Here is a 15,378-nt window from a genome sequence, read left to right as displayed (position 1 = left end):
GTCTTATTCAAGGAGCTATGAAGACATCGCATTTTATAAATATAATGCTTAATAATGATGAGTATTTCATTATCAATCTTAATATGTTTTATATTTTGTGATAGAAGTCCAAAAAGGTAGGATTCTTTATTGAAATTAAAAGGAATAATAAGTGCATCTAATAGAATTTCAAAACTAAGAAGGAGATTTTGAACCTCTTGGCATTCCCACATGATATGAAAAATAGTTTCAGTCTCAGAATTACAAAGTATACAGAGTGGAGATATAGCTAAACGAGTTTTGATAAGAGACTATACCGTAATTACAGACTTATGAGAAGTCATCACTGGCAGCCATTATATTATTATACAGAGATAAAATAGGCAAGGTTTTCGTTTAAACTCCGTTTTTTCTAGACGGTCAATTTTAAATCTGTTCGGTGATTTATATTCAATAATATTTTTTATTTTGTGCTTTTTTGGATTCAGCTACAACATTGCTAATTTATCTGAGAATACACCGTGATTTCAGAATGAGAAGTCATCACTGGCAGCCATTACATTATTATACAGAGAGAAAAAAGGCGAGGTTTTCGTTTCAACTCCGTTTTTTCTAGATGGTCAATTTTAAATCGGTTCAGTGATTTAAATTCTACAATATTTTATTATTTTTCTTCTGATATGTCGACTTCATAAAATCTTTTGAATATTAATTGACATGCCGTAATAAGTATTAAGAGAAAAGGACGTTTTCACGATAAAGCCTTATTATAAGAGCATCGAAATGAGCATTTTATTCACTTTACACCTATTTGTTACGTATAATGCGGGAGCCGAAGGTGCGGATATGGGTAAAAGTTTTAGGTTAATTTTAATTAGCAAGAGGAGTGATATTACAATTATTAGTCTAACTGACACAAAATCTCACCTAGCATACTCCCAACACCTTACCTGTATATAGGAAAATACCAAATGTATGCTAGGTAAGATGACACCCAGCCAGCCATTCGCCGCGAAATCGGCCGGCCATTCACAACTACTGTCATACCTAACTGTTAGGATATGCTGGCCTGTAATTTAAGTGGCTAGTCTGTGATTTTAGACCAAGGTCAGTATGCATCCATGTAGCTTTTATTTATTCATTAAGATTTACCACGGAATTAGATTATGTTATCTAAGTCCGTGGATTTACCAAACATTGTTTCTTTTCGTGAGACCGATTGAAATTCGTGAGAAATGTATGGGCCTATACCCGATCGACGCTTCAAACAACACACTGGGCGAAGAAAAAACCTTTGGGATACATTGCAGTTTAAAGTAAATTTAGCATATCTAAGCAGTTTTCGATTGTTAGTGATTGTATATCGAGCGCTTACTTTTTTTCACCAATATCGATCGACTTTCAACTCTAAGTCCGTGCTATCAATATTGCTTTAAACACGGAATAAGATTAGCTTTTACTTTAACTTTAAAACTGTTGTCGTTTTACCAAAAAAATACACATTTTTCAGCCAATTGTTCAAGTGCCTACACAAAATTTATATCCTTGCTAAGCCCCTGTTCATGACTGACAGCTGTAGCTCCGTGATTTCGTCTTGGTCGGAACGTTCTTGATTTATCAAGGTTTGAACTTGTTCCCGAGATCCTCAATCGTGAATTGGGTGTAAAGTATTGTGGTCTACGAGTGCTAGCTGATGATGTCAAACCTTTCCTATATTATTGGTTAAGCCGATAAACACAGTTTCAATCCTGATAAATATGTCAATATACAACAAAGTTGGCGGTATGGCCGCGCAAATCGCTTTATTTTCTGTTTATTTCTTGGCAAAAAAAGGTAGGAGTTTGCAAGGTCAAACTAGTCGATAACCGTTTAAGGGGTAGAACGAAGCAGCTTGATTTGAGACGCTTTACAACCGGAAATGAGGATTTTTTAATTTCACACATTGAAGAGTTCCTATTTCAAATGCGCTTATACCATTTCCGGAATAATATTCGAGGAAGACATATCCAATATGTTTATCTTAACGGTCGATATTCCATGTGTTTTGTCAACAATCAGCTTCAGACCCAGGTGAGTAGTCAATTACTGGTTGTGAGTGAGTGCTCGTATTTGTATTTGCATAGTCTGTTTACTTTCCAGGAAACGTCCAATGCGATCTTAAAAGTTCTTCAATTATCGGCTTGTGACAGGTGCCCGCGGGCCTGACTTCATTCAGTCAAAAGATCGGCCGATGCAAGCCTGATTGTACACTGCTAAATGACAGTCACTTTATCTCCTTATTAAAAAGCGGTATTGTTTACAATACTGGAATTTCTGCCAAATACATATTTCATTTATTGTAGGCTTTTGATGACGCCTTTTCCGATTTAATAAGAAGCTATAATATATAAATATGTACGAATGACTTTTGTCATAATAAGTTGGTAGGAAAGTTAAAGATCTCAATATTAATCTTTTGTAATTCAGCTTTCGGGGTTTGTTCTTTTCTCTTTAAGTTATATTTCTACTCTGCATTTTCCTTTGTATTTGATATAACAGTTACTTAGTTTCTGTGACAGAAACTTAAATAGTCATGTGACAGTATGACCATTTTTTTTTAAATTAAAAAAAAATGTTGAGTTAGTAATTGATTTACATATAGCATATTCAATTGTCTCTGTGCTACTTCAATTTGCTGTAATTAGCTTTCATTACTTTGTATATAATATATATCAAAAATGCAACATCTATATGCTTACCTAATAATTTGTGTTGATTATGATGGAACAGACAAAAGTCAAAGCTGTGAATTGTGAGTCCTGAACCAATTTCTTTTGGCTGAGATTCAACATTTCTGCAAAGTTAAGATTATATTCTTCATCATTGACAGCAATACTATGACATCATATTGCAATTATTGTGCATGTGCAACATTGTGCATGGACAATTTAAAGCTTTTTGTTCAAATAGATTTGTTCAAATAGATTTGTTAAAATCTTAAGTAAAAATAATTATTCCTAGGGACTCGAGACAAAGATCATTTTGAAATTCTTTATCGGGACTTTAAATAATAAATAAGATATTTATCTTGATTACAACTTAATCTTAATAAGGATATTAATTCCGGGCACAGTAATCTATTGTCATGTGTACATGTCTGATGAGTAAAGGGACTTCTGTAATATGTTGTCCTGAATTAAAGGGACTTCTGTATTAACACAAGCAGACTTATCGAGTTTTGATATTCCTGGAAAAATCTTCAGTAACTACAAAATATATGCATGTGTAAGGTAAATCCTAGAATCTGATTATTATTGATCCTTTTTAACCGGAATTCCAGTTTAAAATAAATGCTTATTATACTGTACATGATCGAACAGGGATCTGAATTACATTGACTAACACTGACATGTAGATTAAAAAGAAAGTACACACAATCTGATACAAGTGTACACCCCATACCATGTATTTATAAATGGTATTTGCGAAGTCAAATTCTGAATCCTGAAAACTCTGTTAGACTTTCTTCCATTTGAGTCTATGATATTTTGAAATATTTGTACCAAAGTAGTTTTTACAAGAAAATAGTTCAGATTTTGTGGAAAAGTCAATATAGAAATATTCTTACAAAATCTTCTGTAAAAGAATCAAATAACAAAGTACCAATATATGTAAGACCATCAGTATCTACATTATTTGAAATAATTGATATCCATGTTCATATAATGACTTATCCCCCACCCCTTCTTGCTCTAATCATAAATATTTGCCTAACATTAAAACATTAAACCCCACTTTCAATGATAAATCACAACCATATCACAAATTGAAAGTAAAACAGAATCCTGAGTACAGTATAAGTTAGAATCGTAGCTGAACAATTGTATAAATACATCCATAATCAACCTTTATTCCCATTTCTTTTAACAGATTTTCTTCATGGCATCCCGTTTTTTATTTTTTATGCACTCTGGGCACTTGTTAGATAAAGTATGGAACTTTAAAAATAATATACGCATATATGGTCAGTCTAAAAAAAGTGATAAGTGATTCACCATACATACATGTAACGGGGGCAAGTATATATTATATATATATGTCTATATATATCAACAATGTATTTAGTGTAAATAAAATTATATAAAAATAAGGAAGCATAACGTTCCGGCCCTCATTTGCATCAAATGTACTTCTGTGGACAGGGGGAACACAGGTTGTTAAGTACGTAGACACTGTGGTTGATTGATGAAGCCACATTAAAAGTGTCCGTGCCAGCCTCACTCTGACTCTTTGAGAGTGACACACAATTATACACATTCTCACATACCAGATGGAAATTAATCTGTTCACATTTGTTGTACTACACTTCTGTAGCTATGCACATGTACAGTGGCCACGTGAAACATGTTAAGATAGTAGCTAATGTATGTGAAATATATAGAATGTGTATACATGTGTCGAGGTATGCATTAAAGGTAATGGACATTCCATTTTGTGGTACTGTTCTTAGGTTGTCTAGGTATGGTTTTCTTTTCAGAAATTATTTTTCAAAATATATAAAATTCATGGCAGTGGTATGGGGGATCCTTAACTCTTTCACCCCTATGTAACTTTAGTAGACTCTATCGTGCATTTAAATGGATGAGTCCATTTTGGTCTACAGTGGTGGAAGGATTAAGCTTGCACTTCTTAAGCAGGCATAACTATAGCTATCAAATAGCATAATTTATGCAGTGAAAGTGTGAAATGAATAGCTAATACTACCTGCCGATAACGAGATATGGTGTGTACCTGTTTCTATTTACCTGTATTTCATTCAGGATAAGCAGGTCTGATGCATACCTGTATATATCTGTAGCTTTGAGCATCTTTAGTCACCACAGATATGTGATCAATACATTTATAATTTATTGATGAGTAATTCTAAGAAGCTTAACCAATTTTACATAACAATTATCAATTTTTAAACCTCTAATAATTCTTATAATAAGTTGAGGTTATAATTTACAGTAAGTTGGTACAAAGTTTCTTTTATGATATGTTTGAGGTTAAGCTTGTCGATCTTTGATCATGAGTAGTGAATGTCTATGTTTCTTTGAAAGCTGAGCTGGAGTGGGCTTGTTCTAGCTCATAGTTCAAATCTTAAGCTGTTTTTTAAACTTTAAAAGGAGAATTATTCTTGTGTTTAAATATGTAAACCCCTTAGAAAAACATATTTCATGATCTAAGAAAACAAAACTTTGTTAAGGTTTTTTAATCTGAACTGAAAAACGGAGATTTGTTTTGATATTTTATCTTGAATTGATATTGGGGAAAGAGGGTCATGAGCTTGCAGTAAATCTTCGTTGTGATGTGTTCATTTAATTGCTCTTACATGTGTTAACGAACATAAATTATTTGTCAAATAAAACTCAACACACTGTTTTCAGAATACAGCTAACTGCAACTAGCACTATATATATATATTTATAATGGAAACTCGTAAAATAAAACAAAATAAACACATGCAGAACATAATCAGTCAATCAAACACACGCTTAAGTGAGCCGTTCCAGATTTCTTCCTAGTTATGTGGACAAAACAACCAGATCCTTGCCCAGCAAAGAAAATAAATCAAGAACAACTTCTAGTCCAGCATAAACTCAGGGGAGGGGAATATCCAACCTGTATCTCAGGTAAAGCATGTGTGCCTCGCACTTCGTCACATGATACACTCTGTACCCTACAAGCAGGCCACATGTGACCCTCACTATAACACAGTGACATTGATCAATGCAATTATGTAACTGTGTAACAGGACCTGATGAAGGCCTATTAAACAAAATGTCTAGCACAGGAGCTCCAGCAATGACATAATTAAGTAATCTAAAATACATGGAGGAGTCAAAATATAAAACATTCACAAGTCTTAAAACTCTTAAAGAAAGCTATTAAATTTTCAGAACGCTATTAAGGATTCCTGTCCCACTATACTATGGTATTGTCTCCTATTTACAGTACCTCCCCTGCTATTCTATTTGGAATAAACTTAATTGAATTGAAATAACACAGTTGGGCCAGGACACTTATCTATGGACCAGGTACGTAGCTCAGTCTGTTAGAGATTTGAAGTCTGGGGTTCAAATTTTGGTCTAGCCACGTTGACTTTCTTTTACATTCAGAACATTGTTGGTGATTATATATTTTTTTAATTTATATACTGATTATTTCTCACAAAAGGCCCCAAAGGTATGGTTTTCTTTTCAGAAATGATTTATCAAAGCAACATATCTAGATCTATAGCTCTATAGTTATACCAGGAAAAACCTCAGTTTCCAACACTTAGTAACAGGTTTTGACTGTGGTACGAGGTTCCTTAATTTATTGCTTGTTCTTGTTTTACTGTTGTTGCATCTGATGTTGATGTAACTATAGTATAATTTATTACAAGCTGGTGCAGTATTATTAACATTGGTAATATTATACTGAATGTTCAGAATTTTAAACATGGTGTAGGGTTCCAGTTAAAATCCCAAGTTTATTGTGTTTATCATCATTGAAAAATGCCACACCCACTAATTACCAGTGCACACATACAAGAGCATTGTATATATATCCTGTATTTATAGGATCAATAACAGCCTATCTTCTGTAAAGTGCTGATAAGGTCAGAAAAAAATATGTGTTTCCTGTAACATGTTGGACAAATTTAGGGAAGGAAGGTAGGTAACAAATTTTATTTTAACAAATAATTATATATGAGTTATACAGGAGAGTGATCTTGACTTTAACTGTGCTTCTTTGAAAATTGCCGTAAAAAGTTTAGAGTAGGCACAAAAAATAAGGGAAGGATTAATTTAGGGTTACCGAAAATGCCAAATATATTTAGTTTGCCCTAACAGTATTAGGACACAAGTTTTATCACAGAAACAAAATAATTAGAAAGAAGAATGTCACAAAGAATTTGTTGGCATGTAATAAATAAACAAATGTTCCTAGTTTTGCAAAGTTATCCCCCCCTTATAATCGGCCATACCTAAGGACGGTATACCAAATTTGATAAATCCCTGTGTCTTGATGATATGTAAATGTACCGGTACACAGAAGTAATGTAATGTAATATATAGTAGTAAGTACCATTATGTTGCTTGAATTGATAAAGGTATAACAGCTGGGCCGTTGGTATTTAAAGGTTTGTGTAGGTGGACACGTATTTATGTTTGGCCTTATATTAAATATGATTTCATATATATAGGTGGTCGAAAGGTGTTTACCGAGACCATATGTACCTAACCTGACCTTTAATTCACTAGGGTTAAATCAAAACTGATATTTAGGTTGACAATATAAAAAATAACAGATCCACCTGGTTAGTATTCAGTTAATCAAATACAGCCAGCATTTGCCTGGTCATACATGTATTTATCACATAATGTACTGTGTTATCCAGTGAATTAACCCATGTAATATGACCTATCAGCCCTGTGATTGGTTGTAAGTTTCAATTGTTTCAATTGTGATGTCATGCCTATATAGCTAGGACAAGAACATGACGGCACAGACTTACGCACTTGAGTCTTTTTACATTTCAACGTTGCATGAAAATTGTCGTTTTACATGAATAAATGCCACAAATCTTGATTATGTGATAAAAATGGATCTTACCCACGTTTTCATTTCATATGAAATTTATGAAACTCTACACAAATTTTTCATTTTAGCATTCTATATATATATATTGTATAGAATGTTTCATGGCTGAAATACTGTTGTTCCATATCTTGACCTTCTAACCTCAACTTTTATTAGGGTAAGACTAAGCATAAACTTTGCCAATACACCCTTATACTACTAATAGCAATAAGTACTGAGGGTTTGAAATGAAAGTGGTAATGTTAATAAATTGTGCATGGTCAATGTTTGAACAGTTTATTGAAGGTAATTATATATAATTTTAAGGTTTGAGAACCCAGAATTCCTGTATACCTTAAGTAGGACAATTGGACTGGCTTGATATCTTTAGGGGTTAAAGTAACATGTGGGTGTATTTTATATCAGGTGGGACTGGATAATAGATTTATACACAAAATCACATGAGAACTGTCAACAAACACATGAAAGAGATATTTGTACATATAAAGAAAATCTGTTATATGATGTCTAGACCTTAGGCAGGGTAAGGTATAGAGATTGTGCTGAAGCCAAAAGTGGCCTATATACATGTTTAAATATTGATACAATAAATATATCATCAGTTCTAAGGTTGAAGTCTTATCAACTATAGCTAGGTATTGTGTCTATGAACAAACGCAATATTGAAATTCTTGTTCTTGTTATTTTTTCTGTTGCTATATACTTTACCAGCAGGGGCATTGTAGCAGCCTATACGCTGGTATGCCAGTGGATCCACTAAATTTTCAAACAGAATAAAAAACAAAAATGCTGATTGCTTCTAACTCCACTATAAACAAGGGCTGGTTATATCCTTCTGACCAGATGCATACTAACTATTTTGGAGGAAGAAACTTGATTTTCAGGGCACTGTTATTTGAAGTCTCAGTTTTTCCATTATATGCACATCTTATTTATGTTTTGATTATGAACATGCCGAACCAGCCCCCCATCACTAGCCACTGGGTCACAGGTCCAAGGCCTATACGTGGACAGGTACCGGTACTGGCTGCAGGTCACTCCGGCTTTCCTCCACGANCCCCCCCCCCCCCCCCCCATCACTAGCCACTGGGTCACAGGTTCAAGGCATATACTGGACAGTCGACAGGTACCGGTACTGGCTGCAGGTCACTCCGGCTTTCCTCCAAGACCAAAACCTGGCACGTTCTTAAATGACCATAGCTGTTAATAAGACGTAAAACACAAACAAACCTTGTTTGGTTTCATTTGATTTATTGGAAATTACTCATTGGTTTCAGTGTAATGAGGGTACACAGGTGTCACCGCGGAGATACTACACATTATAATCAGGGTACACAGGGGTCACTTTGGAGATACTACACATTGTAATCAGGATACACAGGTGTCACTGTGGAGATACCATTGTAATCAGGGTACACAGGTGTCCCTGTGGAGATACTACACATTGTAATCCGGGTACACAGGTGTCACTGTGGAGATTCTACACATTGTAATCAGGGTACACAGGTATCCAGGTACACAGGTGTCACTGTGGAGATTCTACTTATTGTAATCAGGGTACACAGGTGTCCCGGTGGAGATACTGCACATTGTAATCAGGTTACACAGGTGTCACTGTGGAGATACTGCACGTTGTAATCAGGGTACACAGGTGTCACTATGGAGATACTACACATTGTAATCAGGGTCCACAGGTGTCACTGTGGAGATACTAAACATTGTAATCAGGGTACACAGGTGTCACCGCGGAGATACTACACATTGTAATCAGGGTACACAGGCCACTGGGTCACAGGTTCAAGGCATATACTGGACAGTCGACAGGTACCGGGACTGGCTGCAGGTCACTCCGGCTTTCCGCCACGACCAAAACCTGGCACGTTCTTATATGACCATAGCTGTTAATAAGACGTAAAACACAAACAAACCTTGTTTGGTTTCATTTGATTTATGGGAAATTACTCATTGGTTTCCGTGTAATCACAGGGTACACAGGTGTCACTGTGGAGATAATACACATTGTAATCAGGGTACACAGGTGTAATTGTGGAGATACTGCACATTGTAATCTGGGTACACAGGCGTCATTGTGGAGATACTGCACATTGTAATCAGGTAACACAGGTGTCACTGTGGAGATACTGCACGTTGTAATCAGGGTACACAGGTGTCACCGCGGAGATACTACACATTGTAATCAGGATACACAGGTGTCACTGTGGAGATACCATTGTAATCAGGGTACACAGGTGTCAATGTGGAGATACTACACATTGTAATCCGGGTACACAGGTGTCACTGTGGAGAGACTGCACATTGTAATCAGGGTACACAGGAGTCACTGTGGAGATACTGCACATTGTTATCAGGGTACACAGGTGTCACTGTGTAGATACTACACATTGTAATCAGGGTCCACAGGTGTCACTGTGGAGATACTACACATTATAATCAGGGTACACAGGTGTCACTGTAGAGATACTACACATTGTAATCAGGGTCCACAGGTGTCACTGTGGAGATACTACACATTATAATCAGGGTACTCAGGTGTCACTGTGGAGATACTACACGTTATAATCAGGGTACACAGGTGTCACTGCGGAGATACTGCACATTGTAATCAGGTAACACAGGTGTCACTGTGGAGATACTGCACGTTGTAATCAGGGTACACAGGTGTCACTGTAGAGATACTACACATTGTAATCAGGGAACACAGGTGTCACCGCGGAGATACTACACATTGTAATCAGGATACACAGGTGTCACTGTGGAGATACCATTGTAATCAGGGTACACAGGTGTCATTGTGGAGATACTGCACATTGTAATCTGGGTACACAGGTGTCATTGTGGAGATACTGCACATTGTAATCAGGGTACACAGGTGTCACTGTGGAGATACTACACATTGTAATCAGGGGACACAGGTGTCACTGTGGAGATACTACACATTGTAATCAGGGGACACAGGTGTCACTGTGGAGATACTACACATTGTAATCAGGGGACACAGGTGTCACTGTGGAGATACTACACATTGTAATCAGGGGACACAGGTGTCACTGTGGAGATACTACACATTGTAATCAGGATACACAGGTGTCACTGTGGAGATACTACACATTGTAATCAGGATACACAGGTGTCACTGTGGAGATACTACACATTGTAATCCGGGTACACAGGTGTCACTGTGGAGATACTACACATTGTAATCCGGGTACACAGGTGTCACTGTGGAGATACTACACATTGTAATCAGGGGACACAGGTGTCACTGTGGAGATACTACACATTGTAATCAGGGGACACAGGTGTCACTGTGGAGATACTACACATTGTAATCCGGGTACACAGGTGTCACTGTGGAGATACTACACATTGTAATCAGGATACACAGGTGTCACTGTGGAGATACTACACATTGTAATCAGGATACACAGGTGTCACTGTGGAGATACTACACATTATAATCAGGGTACACAGGTGTCACTGTGGAGATAATACACATTGTAATCAGGGTACACAGGTGTCACTGTGGAGATAATACACATTGTAATCAGGGTACACAGGTGTCACTGGAGATACTACACATTGTAATCAGGGTACACAGGTGTAACTGTGGAGATACTACACATTGTAATCAGGGTACACAGGTGTCATTGTGGAGATACAGCACATCGTATTTCATAAGAGTTAGAAGGATGAAGATCAATGAGTTTTAAAACACAAATCATTATCTGTCTACAGTAATCTCAGGCATGATATACAACCTAGAAAGCTACATTTTTAATGCACATGGGCTAGAAAATAAGGGAAGCCCAGTAGACTGAGACTTGTGAAATGTGAAGATGGACTACTGGGTCTTGAAACAGCTAGCCCTATTGACTAGTCAAAACCTGATTGTTCCATATCCTGTGGAATGACATTGGGACTGTGTTTGTGGAATTTTTCAAATAGACTATTATAAGTGGAATCTACTAGTTAGACCAATTAACTCGTGATCTGTAAAATTACTTTCTCAAAGTCCTGTAATAACTGAAGCAAACCAAATATTGTGCAGAAAGGAATTGTTGTGTGTTGTTTATTCAGTGCCAAACTGAAACTATTCAAAAATGAAATACATCATTTAATTAAATAATATTTTATTGATAATGTATAAGAATTACAAAAATATCATGAACAGATATTAAGAAATATAAAATAATACATATATTATCAAAAGAATGGGACAACAGGCTTAAGCCTATATCAGCCTTTTCCTTAAATAAGCGGTTGTATAATATATGAATCAATTTATTATATTAGGTATTCATAATGGGCAGTAAAACAAGAAGGGGAAAACATGATTAATTAATTACAATATTACTCCCATTCATACTTCATTATTATAATTATTTAGCTTTGTTCTTTTTAAGTAGGACCTTGTTGCCACGTGACAGTACATGAAGATTTATATATATCCTTATATATTGTATGCAGATACATGATGTGCTGTCTAAAATTATTTTAATGAAATATATACCTAGGTAGGTATATACATTCAGTATTCTCATAAAACCCTAGAGAAACAAATATGTTGTAGTTATAGTGTTAACAGTGTTCTGTAATTAATTCATTTTACTCAATAACCCCTGAAATTTCATAATGAACTATTCCGACCTTTGAATTGGAAGAGTTCAAACTTGTCTTCAGGGGTGAGTGAGTTAATCAGTACTTTTTTTTACCTAGACTACAGCTAATCATGCAATCACAATTTCTATGATTAATCATTGTTTTTGACTATAATATGAAAACTTTCAAGTGCTATTGAGTCATAACGAGCAGAGACATGAATAATTGATGACATCATTAGAGTCTGATATTTAGTCTACGAAATAAGAGAAATATCTAGACCATCGATTGAAAAACACAGACTATTATATATGGGCTCTCTATTTACAATGTATGAAACATTTATAGACTAAATATCAGATTCCTGTGGTCTTGTACATATACCTGGTACGCTGTAATATATATGTTATGGTATATAGAGTTGTATGTCATGACTCTGGCCTTTACAAACACATTCTCTCGGTGGCAAGGCCATATCAGTATCTCATAGCTATATAGTCACGGGTATGTATAACATGTGTTTGTGTGTTAAAATACTTTTCGAAGGTAGAAGAGGTCATGCATGATGACTAAACATGATATCTGCTAAATTCTATGTATTTTTGACCTAAAATGACCTCGATATATACAATTTGATAGAATATAGTTTGGTCATTTTGCAAGATGTTTTGAAATTTTCTTACAATCATAATTATTTTTTGTTATTTCTCCATTCAAAGCTTCCTTTTAACGTGGAGTTATTGAGGTCTTGGCCACAATTGGTCAATAAGATATAAAATGGAAGCAGATTATTACTCTGAGAGGACAGGTAAGATGTTTCCATTCTGTCTTTATCCGCCATGTTATTTAGTTTAATGCTAACCTTTGTTTGGTATTTGTTGTATATTGTAAATGTTTTTTCGTAGAACAACAGGTCACCTGTTGCATGTGAATGAAAACATTAGTTATTTTAAGTTACAGAAAATTGCGCTGACATTTTAAGACAGACTGGTGATTCAATGTCATGAGTTATGAAATATGACAGACTACAAATTGTATCTAGATATGCACGTACTGCGTCACATTACTTTCAGTCAATAGTCTGTGTAACTACTAGTACTGCATGTGTTATTAATGGGGTTGTATTCACATAAACAGGTCCTTTTGCATAATTCAAATAGAAATATTGAAAAAATGATGTGGTCCTTTTGAATTATGAAAAGTTCTTTTTACACAACCAATGAAAGTTTCTATGTGACGTTTTGATGACTTGTACGGTATGTACACTGTCACCTTCATCAGACAAATGACCAGTGAAGCGTATGCACACAAAGGTGTAATATGTGTACGAGTTGTCCACAAAATCGATGTCGATTCAGCTACACTGTAAACATACATTGTATGTACAATAGCTGTTATACATTGTATATGTAGTGAAATGACTCGATTCAGCTACTCTTTGTTAAATACTTGCATTTGGTCATAGATGTGCGAGAGCCTATGAGCCCCCTCATCTCGATTTAGAACTGGCCTACTGCAGCATATCAAGATGGCTTCCTTTATCTGCTGCTTGAACAGATTGCTCTCTCTGTCCAATAATTTGGAGTTATCCCAGCCAATCACATGATTTTTCTGTGTGGCATGGTCTGTCCAATTTATTTATTATTCCTTTTGAAGTTCTATGCTTCAAAAAGACATGGGGACAACATCAATGGTTTTCCTGCCATTATAAGCATCATCAATTTCAAGTCAAATTTGCAGGTCAATTTTAAAAAGAAGTGCAAACAAAACTCCCCAATATAACATGAATATTTAATCCGAATTCACATAATTTTTTGTTTGAGTCAGTTTGACCTGAAATTAAAAAAGGTTTCATAAGAAATGGACCTGAATTTAACCAGAGTTTGACCTGAAATTCAGGTCAATTTCAGGTCAACATTTTTTCTGGACAATTTGACCTCAGATTGGCCTTAAAAAATGTTCATGTTAAATTGACCTGAATTTAAGTGAATTTGAACTGAACTTCAGGTCAATTTCAGGTCAAATTGACATGAAATTTTGCTTGTGTACCTAGTTATTGCTTGGTACCGTTTTTAGTTCACTTGATCCCATAATGCAACACAAAAATTATTTTCTCCATTACAATGAAACTTTTTGTTTTCATTAACACCAGTCGGTAATTGTCAGCTGAAAATGAGACCCATGTACAATCAGTGAGTTGACCATTATGATCGCTGACTATATAACATTGATGAGGACTTCATGACTGAGACGAAAACTTTATGGCAACAACTATGATTTGCTTTGCATTATTATAGGTTATGTTCCTATAGTGTTTCAATCACACACATGCTCACTAGATCAGATTTTAATTTGTTTTCATACAGTTGGCCAATTCCCCGCATCATTGGTATTGTCTGTTGTTCTGTAACATTTTGGTCATTGTTTAATGGCGAATCATTTTATGTTGATATACACTGTAAAAATGCAAACATTTTCGTGCGTAGAATTTGTTCTTTTTCAATCTTCAGATTATTTTCTGTTTGTGGAAATTATTGTATTGTTGATACTGCTGTAAGATATTATATGAGCATGTACAAATGTATGTTTCGTAAATGTTAGTTGCATTGTCTTTGTATCACCCCCCCCCCCCCCCCCCCAAGTAAAAGGGGGGGGGGGGCCAGCCACAGATAGTATTGTCCACCCATGAATATCAATCCCATATGTCCCATCACAAGGGTCACCGATCTACTGACTCTATTTAACATATTTTCAGCTGATACAGAGGTCAAATATGAGAATACTTCTGATGAGTTCGTATTTCAGGATCCCAAGGCTAACTCTTTAACCACTGTAGACCATAATGGACTCATCCAAATCAATGCATGGTAGAGTTAACTAAAGTTACATAGGGGTGAAAGGATTAAGAGAAAAGGTGGCATTTTGTCTTGCAGATTTTTTTCTCTTGTTTACTGAAAGATAAAATGTGGACTTCCCAAACTTATGCTCCCTCTATTACAGTTATTTCTTGGACACAGATATTTAAGACCTGGTCTCATATGTTTTTCTCCTGTGAGACCTAAATACTAGCCAACGGATGAAGTCCTACAAGTTTAAGCCTTATCCATATTTTCATACTAAATATTGAAAACTTCCTCTAGCCCAAACGTAAAATCTACTAGCACCAGC

The 15,378-nt window shown here is 35.5% G+C and overlaps 1 protein-coding gene across 2 annotated transcripts in view; it reads left to right on the top strand.

The window, feature by feature from the left end:
• The first annotated feature begins 12,963 nt into the window (after positions 1–12,963).
• The window catches only part of LOC110449347, a 65,495-nt gene continuing 63,080 nt past the window's right edge, over positions 12,964–15,378 (top strand). For both annotated transcript variants that reach the window (XM_021496150.1, XM_021496149.1), the window contains exon 1: positions 12,964–13,018. In XM_021496150.1, coding sequence (XP_021351825.1) covers positions 12,988–13,018 — 31 coding nt within the window. In that variant the 5' untranslated portion in view covers positions 12,964–12,987. The remainder of the gene's footprint in view (positions 13,019–15,378) is intronic.

This window comes from Mizuhopecten yessoensis, unplaced genomic scaffold, assembly GCF_002113885.1.
Source record: "Mizuhopecten yessoensis strain PY_sf001 unplaced genomic scaffold, ASM211388v2 scaffold4583, whole genome shotgun sequence".
Lineage (NCBI taxonomy): Eukaryota > Metazoa > Mollusca > Bivalvia > Pectinida > Pectinidae > Mizuhopecten > Mizuhopecten yessoensis.
Note: the sequence above shows the minus strand (reverse complement) of the source record. Positions and strands in the feature narration are given on the sequence as shown.